The 12,734-nt window shown below is 31.3% G+C and overlaps 2 protein-coding genes across 3 annotated transcripts in view; both read right to left on the bottom strand.

The window, feature by feature from the left end:
- Positions 1-840, bottom strand: part of LOC139486205 (ATP-binding cassette sub-family E member 1-like) — a 31,106-nt gene extending 30,266 nt beyond the window's left edge. Inside the window, exon 1 of one of the 2 annotated variants that reach the window (XM_071270994.1) lies at positions 740-840. The gene's annotated coding sequence lies outside the window, so the exon portion shown is untranslated. Of the gene's footprint in view, positions 1-700 lie in introns of both variants that reach the window. The other variant, XM_071270993.1, reaches the window with a different exon arrangement.
- A 4,703-nt stretch (positions 841-5,543) lies between these two features.
- LOC139484314 (uncharacterized) lies at positions 5,544-6,896 on the bottom strand. Its single transcript, XM_071268050.1, has one exon. The coding sequence runs from the start codon at positions 6,894-6,896 to the stop codon at positions 5,544-5,546; it is 1,353 nt and encodes a 450-aa protein (XP_071124151.1).
- Between the last annotated feature and the right edge of the window lie 5,838 nt (positions 6,897-12,734).

A 12,734-nucleotide genomic window follows, 5' to 3' on the forward strand; every position in this document is an offset into this window, starting at 1 on the left:
GGTTCTGCTTCGCTTCCGGGCTAATGATGTCTTTAACATAATTGCTGTGAGCCTGTCTGATGTTGCGTTGACATTCTGCTTTAAGATGTTTATACCTGCGAACGTCTCTAGTGCTCTTAGTGGCATTTGCTTTTTTAAAAGCTCGGTCCTTGCGTCGTGCAAGTCGGCGTGTATCTGTGTTCATCCATGGATTTGTGTATCGTGAGCGAGTGAGTTTATGTGGGATGTGCTTGTCCATCAGAGTTAGGACTTTGTCCCGGAATGAAGTCCAACAAGTGTTCATGTTATGAGGTGGCTGTGAGACAAAGTCAGATACGAATAGGGTGACATCTGCCTTCAGAGATTGAAGGTTTGCTTTATCCCATAAGTAGATGACCATAGCCCCCCCCAGAAAATCAAATGGTTGCTGCCTTACAGGTAATGCCTGCCTCATATTTCTTTAGAAAGACGATGATAATCACTGGAAGTTGAACATAATTGCAACATTTGGATACTATCTGAAAATCTACCTCAACATGGATTAATTTTCTAATTACATGCATTATATTTGTGAAGACCCGACATATGGCAAATTGTGACAAAACTTCACAAGACAAAATTATCGAAAAGTACATCGAATATTGCCCAATTAAAAGTAAACAACAATCAATGCCATGATCATAGAATGATTTAAAAAATTGTTACGATTGTAAACTCATACAATGTCAGTAAAATTTGAGAAATACACAGTGGAGCCAACCGGCTTCTTCAGGGCTGGTAAATATGGCGGCCTCCTATTTCCACATGTTTCGCAATCATCAGCGTATCAGAGACGCTTTTATTGTTTGCTTGCATTTCGTTACTAAATTTGCATTTATATATAACTCTTTTATTCATATCTTTCATCTTTTATTAAAAAAGTAATAAAAAGGACGTTTAAGAATTTTGTTTGTTGTCTTGATAGTATATATTATTTTTCCAAGTATATTTATGAAAACGTAAGACTGATTCGGACAAAATTAGGATTTGAGGCTCACTAAAGGAAGTTTGTAAATTCTTAAGGCCAGCAAGAGGGCATTGTTCAACCTTTTTGGATATATGTGAGAACTCTCTGAATCAGAAGTTTACACCTTTTCCATTTAATCTGGAAAAAAATAAAATAGCTTGGTAAGACTATTTGACTTGAAGGGCTGATGCAGTTTGATAAACGGATACGGTAGAGTGGGGTGATCATCATTTTCGCCATATCTTTCCATGTTGTCTTCAGTTTATGTTCAGGTCTTTATGTTTTTGAAGTATACTGATATAACTTCAAATGCAAAATATTCTTAGCTTGAAAACGTGTTTGTTTTTAGTAAAATCATCTGAAAAGTTGGATTAAAGGGTGTTTGAAATTTTCTAATTTTTTGTCAAAGGGGGACACATATTCGCCGTTTTTACATATCTATTTAAAACCAAATAACTGCAGCTTTAAACAATATTTATAAAAAAAATTCATTATAGACGAATAGCAGACATTTGAAAGGTGTAAAAACTTAAATTTAGGGCAATCAGTCAAAGAATTACTAAGGAATGCTTCTTTGAAATGTTTTTTTTCATTCAGGAAATTGGCTGAAAATCGTTGTTCATTTTTCGGTCCTTTGCCGTAAGTGCCGAAATTTAGCCTCATTTTCAAAAATAATCATATTTGTTATAAAAATATAATTAAACGGCATATTTCTTCCATTTTAGCCATCCTTTGGAGTTTTTACACCTCAAAATCATAAAACGGCGAAATTGTGTCCACGGCGAATATGAGCGCCCCACTCTAACAGTCGGACTCGCCTCGTCTGTTAAATTGATAAACGTTATTTCTATGGTACATTCATTGTTCCTAAACATACACAGACTTTATTAGGGCCTTGCATTTCTTCAAGTTGAAAATGTTTTTGTGACATATAACTTTGTCTAAATTAATATGGGAACTAACTGTGCACCTATCTTTGTCATTACGCATACTCTAACAATTCTCCTTGAATGAAAAAAAAAACGAAACTGAACGCGTGGGGAAAAAATAAATTCTGTTAAATCAGAATCAGAATAATTTATTATAGTGTCACGTACCAATATATAACATAGTGAATACATAATAATTATTACATAAAAAAAAAAAAAATTACAATTAAAAATTAAATATTACAATTATAAATTATTGAAATTGTAATTGTAATAAGTTTGCATATAAGAAAGTCCTTTAGCATCAACAACATATGTAATATGAAATATAGTACTAAGCGAAATAATATAAATGAAAACAGAGAGCAAAATAATATAAATGAAAACAGAGAGCAAAATAATAATTAAGAAAAAAAAACCTATTAAACAAATAGTACCTTATAATCTACCTCATAATCTACTTTATCAATTGTGACCGTAGTTTCCAGTTTTCATTTAACAAACAACAAAGTTTTAATACAAAAGTTCTTGAACAAGTTTGAATAAGTGATAAACATTTTGGCATATTAAGACAACAACAAAAATAACATGAATAATAAGACAAAAGATCTTAGACGCAAATGGGTATAGCAAATCATTACAAAATGATATTCATCTTCAATGGTTTTCATATTGCAACATTGACAGTCTTTCAGTACGAGGCACGTTGTTATATCTTGCAGGTTCAATGTTGAAACATATCTTAGTTGTGTTAAGAGTCTAACATTGACATCAAGAACTAATATTTTCCCAAACAAAAGTCAATTTTAAATATTTTCAAAATATCCATTTTTTCACAATCCAACATACAAGAAGGCCATCTTTGTAAAAACTTATCATAGAGTTTCAAAACATCATATGAAAAAAATACACTTTCTTTAAGTTATAACCGCTATACCATAAAAAAAATTATAACCAAGATCATTTAAAAAAAGGTACGAACATTTGACGCCCAGTTTGTTTTATCATTCTCAGCATCATTAACTACCGTTTTATACATCAAATACAATAATTCTTGGTAACAAATTTCAACTAAGCATTCTTTGTTTTCCAATAATATGCATTAGCAAATAACCAAGTTCGCCGTTAAGAGCATATAAAGGTGAATTTTAACGAACTTCAAGTACAAATCTACAAAATTTGTTATGATCCAATTAAATGTCCAAGTTGGCATTATGAAACCCTCTATCACAGAACCTTAGCTCAAGATCGAACAAACAAGACTATCGACCATTTCATATTTCTGTTGAGTTGATATATACAGCATCAGTGGCGGATCCAGAACTTTTCCTAAGGGGAAGCCCTCTGACTGACCTAAGGGGGCCCGCTCAAGTCATGCTTCAGTGCTTCCCTATATAATCAATCAATTTTTTCCAAAGAAAGGGCACCCCCCCCCCCCCCCCTGGATCCGCCTATGAGCATCTTAAATGAGTTAAAGAGTGACGCAAGAGCACCAGCATTAGTAGTTAAAGCCAATCACAACAAAACTAATGTAAATAAATTATGATCTCCCAGAATAAAGCATCAATCAGTATACATCCAACAAATTAAATGTAAAGACGCCACAAACAGCAACAAACAGATTGAGGAAGACACGACCTTTATTGTGCAATGCAAAAGTATCAACAGGATTTCGGATCATGAGTTCTCATATTTAGTCGTATATACGTGCTATTATATATTTAGTTATATTTTGATCTTTCAAAAACAAAATCGATTTTAGTACTGATAAAAAAAAGCAATATTCAAAGATCTTTTTCTAAAGTGTTATTAAATTGATAACTTTTAAAACTGTGTTTATTCAAAGCATAAATTAGTTTACATGGATCGTTTCTAAATTTACGGGCTCTACAACATCACCGTTAAAATTAGAGTTTGGTGGTTCCATTTTATTTGTCAGGTAACAAAATCCCTGAAGTTTTATCAATCAGTTACCAGGTATGCAAAAATGACGTTCCTCTAAATCTAAAACGTGACCACAGACCGTGACAGCCTGGTATAGCGAACCAGTTGTGAAATATACACACTGCAGGAAGAGGCAATTTTTTAGGAACATCAATTCGTATAAAAAAGAGGGGAAATTTACAATATGAAACGAAAAATTGTGTTTTGTCGTAATTTTGTATAATTTGAAAATTTATATCATACACATAACTTAGTTGGATCTCTATATCGTGAGTTTGACAAAATCAGATAGCTGTGATGACAATACAGGAATGCAATTGATGTCCATGGATATATCTACAACCTGTCGACAATGGTCAACTTTTAATTTATTGCTGAAAGGTACACTGATATTGTCAAGGAGATTTTACACCGGCTTTATTCGTCTCACCAAAGCGACTGAATAAGTATCTGTAGGATAGTTTTCGTTTTTCATTAAAATATAAGGTTTGTATGATCGGGTTGAACCACATAAATCGGAAACCAGATTTATGAAAGGACCATGCATTTATTTGAATAAGAGACATTCGGTTAGATAAGACGTACAGATGTGTGTATAGTGTACAGAGTCGAAAAATCGAAAATGTCAACCGAATTTTACTAACATCAAAAATACCCAAATTCTACAAAACATCTAAAGATCTTCTTTATATTCTTCTTATTTAGGTACAGAAAACCATCAACATTTTGAAGATTAATTTCCAGCGCATATCAGTGCTTTATTACAAAACATAAAAAGTTTTTTAATAAAAGTAAGAAGAATACTTAAAAAAAAATCATAATTGTTCAAGGACATAACCTTGTCATCTGCCCTTATTGATAAATCAAGGACTTCAGAAGGGACTGGACTATCTTATCCATCGACCGTGAAAGGAGTAGGTCCGGTAAGGACCGATTTTGGCCTCAAATTTCAGGTTCATCTGACGAAAGATTTTGACCACTTTTTAAACACTTAAGTGTCTATTTATTTTGAATTAATTAGTTTATGTGAAAGATTTTAACAGATTTAGTCATTAAAAACGATCCGATTCATGCTCAAATATGAAAAATCTACATAATATGCCGAAAAATGTCACTTTTCAGATGGTTTTTGGTAAAAATGAAAGTGGCCGCATCCGTGTTCATCCTCAACCTTTATATATGTTAAGTATTATCATAAAATACAACTTACATTTCAATATTAAGGATGAACACGAATGCGGCCACTTTCGTTTTACACGAAAACCGTCTAAAATTTAACTAAAATGCTAGAATTATGAGGATTTCAGTAATTTAGCATGACTTAATGGTGCTAGTCCCTGATATATGTGCATTGTATTGTCAAAACCAGCCCACATTTATGTAGCAGAAGCATTCTACTGTCCAATCAATAACTAAAAGTTTACATTTTAACAATTTTCTAAAACTGCTATATTTTGGGGCCAAAAAGGGGTCATACTGAACCTACTCCTTTTCCTTTAAAGTTCAAAAATTTAATTTCGAAAATATAAATTATCCAGCAGTATTCAGTATTAAGAGAATTGAATGAATGAATTCTTTATTTGCAAAGCAGTAGTTACATGCTATAGCAACACAAACATATTTACATTGTGACACACAATAAACAACAGAGAACAATATAATAAGATATTACAATAGACAAATTATCAACTTATTAGATGTGATCTAATCTGCCAGGCAGATTTCAAATAATTACATAATTTTCCAACTAAAGATCTAGATTTTGTTTGATACAGATACATAAGTTTTGTCACATTTGGCCACGAACAGTAATAATTTGGTAAAAACTGCAGTCGTACATGCCTATACACAGGACACACTAACGTAAAATGGTACTCATCTTCAACACTTTTCATATTACAGCAAGTACATAATCTGTTTTCTCTTAGTATATTTGTATAACGCCCCACCTCAACATTTAACTTCATAGTACCACTACGTAGCTTTGTGAAAAAATGTGAATTATAGTTATAATCTACGTAATCTTCAAAACAAAAATCTAATTTTAAAATTCTGTACATAGTAAGTTTCTCACAATCCTGTATAGATGCAGACCAGCTTTGAATATATTGATCTTTTAACCTAGTTTTTATTACATCTAATGATATATTTATACCAGACTGCTGGTACCATACAAAGTTTAAACCAATACTAAACAATAGGTCACGAACATTAGAAACCCAATTAGTTTTACCAGTATTTGCATCTCTGAGTAACAATATATAAATATCATACACAATAAGTGGTTTATGAGTTACAATTTTTAACCAGTATTTTAAAACTTTTTGTTTTCTAATTACATTCATTGGCAAACGCCCTAGTTCGCCATATAAAAATACATTTGGCGTACTTTTACCCAGTTTCAAAATAGATCGACAAAAACGGTTATGGATAATTTCAACATCATTTCCACGATGGAAACCCCAAATTTCCGAAGCATAATTTATCACAGACGCAACCATACTATCGAACAAATCACATTTCTTTTTCTTCGTCAAGTATAAACCATTTGTAGAATTATTTAGAGCTGCCAAAGATCGTGAACCTTGTAAGGCTAATCGCTTCTGTGTTTTTAAAATTTTTCCATTACAGTGTATCAGCATACCAAGATATATATACGAATCGACAATTTCTAGTTCTTCGTTGTTGTAGAAAAATTTTGCAGTTACGGGTTGCCAGCCATTTTTGAATACAACAACTTTCGTTTTGTTAATATTCACTTCTATATTCCATTTATTACAATAAATAAGTAGTTTATCAAGTAGTTCCTGTAGAATTTCAGGAGATTTCCCAAATAATATAGTATCGTCTGCAAATAGTATTAAGTATATCAGAACTTCATTAATATTAACTATGTCAGCTGAAGGACTAATATTCATGTCTTCAATCAAGTCATTTATAGAAAATAAAAACAGTAGAGGTGATAAGGGCTCCCCTTGTTTTACACCAAGAAAATTTTCGAATGAATCGGACAGTAAATCGGCAGTTTTGACACGCATTTTTACAGATGAGTACACTGATCTAACTATTGTTACAAACTTTGAGCTAACACCACTCTGTAATAGTTTATAAATGAGAATCCTCCTGCTAATTTTGTCGAACGCTTTACGGAAATCCACAAACGAACAATAAAGTTTTTGTTTATTTTGAAGTGTATGCGAAATTATTCCAAATAAAATAAATATAGCGTCTACTATAGCGCCAATTTGGATTTAGACTTGCCGGGTCTAAATCCAAATTGGTTATCGATCTATATGTCTTCTTCTTCGGACCAACTGAGTAAACGATTTGTCAAAATAGTTGTATAAAGCTTCGATAAAACACTGATCAATACAATCGGACGATAATCATTAGGATCGGATAGATCACCACTCTTTGGGACAGCAACTACTAGACATTCTGACCATGAATCTGGGTATATTCCCGAACTATAAATGTAATTAAATAGAGTCTTTAATATTGGCGCAAATACGTCAGGACAGGCAGAAAACATTTCACTTATTAGTCCATCGGTAAAATCGTTACCTGAACTTTTACCGGACTTCATTTTTTTTATTGATGCTACTACTTCGTCTTCAGTTATATCAGAGTCTAATTGTGTAACATTTATATCGCCAAATACCGTATTGTCTATGAGATTACGAACTTCTTCACATAGATCCTGGGAGTTATCTCCTAGTATTGACTCAAAATGTTTCATCATGGTTTCGTTATCAATTTTATACTTGTTGTTCGCTTTTCGTTTTAACGACGACCAGAACTTTCGCGGTTCGGTACTAGATAAGTCGCTGAGTTCGATACCTTTTTGACGTTTGTATTTACATTGTGCTTTTCGTTTCATTTTATTATAGTTGTTTCGTGAAATAACGTATGCCTTTCGGTTGACGTCTGACGGGTGATGTTGGAAAAAGTTTCTAGCCACATGAAAATCTTTACGTGCAATTGCACAATTGTTATAAAACCACTCGTTGTTCGGCCTAACTTTAATTTCATCTTGGTGTATTAACAAGTATCTACCAAAAACTTTATGAGCACTATCAATTCAATTCTTTATTTACACTCAGACACAAAATATGTGTTACATGAGGACAAATTACAAATCAAATACAATAAATGACAGAATAGACAGGTAACTATTAACAAAAGTGTAATTTCTAAAGATAATAAAACTTGTAAGATACATGCATCTTTCTAAATGAAGGTAGACAGTTTCTTAATAAATATAGCTAGATTATACAATAACTGACAGTGACACAATGACAGCATATTTTGCATTTTCAGTACAGATGGGTATGTTGTATAATATTTCGGTATATATTTCTTCCGAAGTTCAGTAATAGAACTATTATTACATACATATAAATAATGATATTCATCACCAATACATGATTCATTACATAAGGTACATATGCGATCTGTTCTAGCGATGTTGTACCATCTGCCAGTTTCCATAGGAATTTTTAGGTTACATGTTCTCAGTTTTGAAATCCAGATACTTTTATCCTCTGGAAGACGTAATAGATAATTTTCCAGACCAAACTGAGATTTAAATAACTTATATTATTACATTGGTTGCAATGAATTACATTGATTTCTCAGTTAATAGATAAAACCGATAATTTCACATGTGAAATAAACGTGGTTATTTCACTCTCTGACGTCATACAACAATAGGCGTTGTCAAGACGTCGATAAGGTCGGATCAAAACAAATTGTCAATGCGTAGGAAAAAGATATAGTTCCTTACATTTTCTACATTAATTTCATAAAAAAAAAGCCATTTGCCAATGTAATAAAAAGAATAACTAATCGCCATATTTGAATATCAAAAATAAGACAACTTGTGACCGAACACCGCTATGGATTAAACTCGTGCTGCGCACTCGTTTAATCCATGCGTCGTTCGGTCACGCGTTGTCTTATTTTTGATATTCAAATACGGCGATTAGTTATACTATAAATATTCGCCACGAGACGAGTTATCAATATTACTGGACCACTTTTGAAGAAACTGATCTTGAAGAATCTGTTTTATAACGGGTTTGAAAGTTGAATAATCAATGTATTGGTTGAAAAACATATAACCTAATCCTGAGTTGTCAAATATAGATTTTACAAATGACACCCATTTAAATTCACAAATACCATCAGCATGTAATTTGAAAATAAGCTTATACATAGAACTACTAAGTTTCTTTTCATTTTTAGCCATTCTACTCCAAAACGATAACATTCTTAATTTTACTTTAATTTCTAGTGGAAACCTTCCTAATTCTCCATATATAACATTTGGAGTACTTGATCTCACATTTAAAATTCTCTTGCAAAATTGTAGATGAACTTTTTCAATTATATCAATGTTTTCAAATCCCCATATTTCTGATCCATACAATAAAATAGGTTCGACAAGATAATCAAACAATTTAAGTTGTAGGTCAATAGGTAAATGTAAATTTCTAATCTTTGTATAAACAGCAAAAAGTGCTTTTTGCGACTGTTCTACAAGCTTTTTCTTTGCACAAACAAATGACCCATTATAATTAAGCAAAAGACCAAGATATGTATAGCTATCTACAATTTCAAGAGATGTACCATCAAGTTTAAAATCAAAATCCATTTTCGATTTTCTTTTGCTAAAAACCATCACTTTAGTTTTACCAATATTCACACTAAGTTTCCACATTTTACAATAGTTTTCAAAAACTTTGAGAGCATTTTGCATTTCATCATAATTATCAGCAAAAATAACAGTGTCATCTGCATACAACAAAACAAAAATTTCTAAAAATACATGTAATTCATTATAACATTTTTCTTTAATTAATTCTAAAGGTAAAACATGAAGTTCTCTAAAGTAATCTTCTAAGTCATTTAAGAATATGGAAAACAAAAAAGGGGAAAGATTTTCACCCTGACGAACTCCAATCATACAAGGGAAGAAATCTGATCAAATAAGATGTTTGTAAATTCCTTAACAGCATGATTTAAGTTATTTGTATTGGTAATGTTATTCACTAAAGACAATAAATTATTTTGTTCTTGTTGTATGATATCTATATATTCATTAGATCTTTTTATATCCCACTTTATGTAATTGCGAATCTTTGGAAACGATAACTCCGGTCTGAAATTTCGGAATTCAAGTTCAAATAATAATGGTGCGTGATCAGAAAATTCGTTGAAATTCAGCACATCAAAATTCTTAATAAGTTTATAATCGCTAGGTGAAATAAGTAGGTAGTCGTTGACACTCCTTCCATTCATTGTACAGAATGTAAATTTTCCAACACGATTTCCGAGTCTTCCATTAGCAATAGTAAGTTCAGTATTATAACATAACTGTAAAAGTTTTCGACCAAATGCGTTAACGGTTTTGTCTACGGAGTGCCTTTTCGGAACAATCGAGGTTTCCACGTGGTCTACACTTTCTAAATACAGATCTAAGTTATCATTTGATAAAACATCATCAATTTCACCAATACGACTATTTAGGTCGCCACACACTAAAAATGAACCTTTTTCTTTATACTCTAAACAAACACGTTCTATAATATCATAAAAATCAACATCACATTTGTTATAAAAAATTGATTTTTCATGTGGAATATAAGAAAAACATATGTAGATATCATTTGCAGTATTAAAAAATTCATGATTCAGTTTAATTATAACAATGCCACAGTCTATCTCTCTATCTATAGAAATACCATCTGATAACTTTGTTTTACAAAAAATAGCTAATCCACCTTCACTTCGAGTACCAATTTTAACATTTCTATTTAAACATATAAGTTTCACAAAACCTTCTATTTCTATAATATTTTTCTCTTGTAACCAAGTTTCACATAAAAACAAAATTTCGTAAGTATTTACAAAATTCAAAAAACCATTGTCTTCATAACAAGAATTTAAACCATGTACATTCCAACTTAAACATTTTAAATTGTTCAATTGTTCCCTGTGCTGCCCCTATGGGACATGTATACTCTTTACCACCCACAAAAAGTTTGTCCTTCACAAAATATGCCTTGATATCCCTGGAGCGCAGTTCCTTCAGTAGTGGTAATTTTTCTTTTCTACGTTTTTGTATTTCTAATGGTAATTGTTCAGAAATTCCAAAAGGTGAATCTTTCAAATTCTTTGAACTTTTCTTTACAAGATCCCGCATCTCAAAATTTGCAAACTTTACCAGGATTGGTCTCTTTTTTTCAGCTTTTTTTCCCAATCTGAACGAATCAAGTATTGTAATTTTATCTGCAGGGTTTTCAATTTTTAAGTATTACCACAAAATTCCAAAACCACATTGCTCTCTGAAAGTTTGTTAGTATAGGTATAGTAAATACAATAAGAATTAGACATATAAATGAATTACACAGATAACAAATTTATTTGGCTTATGAGTAATGAACATGCCAATGTATGTAGAAATATATCTAGATTTCTAAGTTTGAGTATATTTTACAAAACTGATTTGTTGTATGGATATGGTAACTTAATAGAGTATTTACATAAGAACAGGGTTGTCTCCCTTGATATTTATCATACCATATAATATAATATTTCCTTTTTTATGTGTGTATTAGATCTCTTTGTCAGCTATAACTCTTTCTCAATATTTATGTACATATGCATTTATATTGTTCATTTTATGCTCTTTGTGAGTTTTCTTGAATAAAATAATTTAATTTGAATTTATAAAATATGATGAACCAATATTAAAAGAATATAATCTGTTAAATCAAGGATTTGTATTGTAATTTGTTACTATACAAATCATTGGTTAAATCGGTTATTTCATTTGCACAATATGACTTTTTTTCGGAAAAGGTATCGCACTGCTGACGGACGATAGTTTTCTTTTTTACACTACCTAGAAAATTTTTTTTTTTGTTAATTACTCCTGCCTATGTTTATACTCGTGCTTTTGCCTTGACAATAACATTCATTTTTGCATGTTATCTCAGATATGACTCAGAATTCTATATTTGATATGTATATGTTTTGTATGTTTTATATGTGCTATGTGTGTTTTAAATGTGCTATGTATGCTTTAAGTGTGCTATGACAATGACCATTTATATCTGCATGATTTCAGTCTTATAGATGATGACAAAATGCCTTTGAGTTTAAAATGTGCTTTATGTGTTTTATATATGTCTTATATATTTCGTAAGTAACATTAGATATTACTGAATGACGCAATCATTGTTATGTTAATTGTTTGTTGACATCTACTGAAATAAAATTTGTAAACCCTATGTTTTCTTATTAAATAGTATTACATTGTACAGATAAATCACACCAAGACTCCACCATACATAGTATGATCAGAAACCAGAAAAAAAACTACAATTCACTGAACATTCTTATAATAACACAAGCTTAGTAATCAAACAAAAAACAAAACAAAAAACAACTGAAGTTCAGTTATAGACAAGACAAGATATATTTAGTTTGATATTTAATTTCCAATAACAACAACAACCAACATTATACTAATATTCTTCTAGTAGTCCGAGTTTGGTATAGTCCGAGTTTGTTATAGTCCGATTTTGGGAGGCCGATTATGTTATAGGCCGAGTTTGTTATAGTCCGATTTTGTTATAGGCCGAGATATCATGGATTCGAAAATATGATAACCGAAAAGAAGAAACACTCATGGATGTACATTGGTTACATGGGATACTATCACAGAATAACTTGATTTACTCATCTAACCAGTTGTACTCATCTTTATTTTTTTATTTAATAGATTAATCTAACAAAATTTACCGTTTTACTTGTATACAGTTAACATCGACTGATTTGTTTTGAGGTTCGTTGTGCAATATTTACTT

This window comes from Mytilus edulis, chromosome 8 (genome assembly GCF_963676685.1).
Source record: "Mytilus edulis chromosome 8, xbMytEdul2.2, whole genome shotgun sequence".
NCBI classification, from domain to species: Eukaryota; Metazoa; Mollusca; class Bivalvia; order Mytilida; family Mytilidae; genus Mytilus; species Mytilus edulis.

Excerpts from the sequence above, each read along its gene's own strand:
- LOC139484314 (XM_071268050.1), bottom strand. The coding sequence starts at position 6,896 with ATGCGTGTCAAAACTGCCGATTTACTGTCCGATTCATTCGAAAATTTT.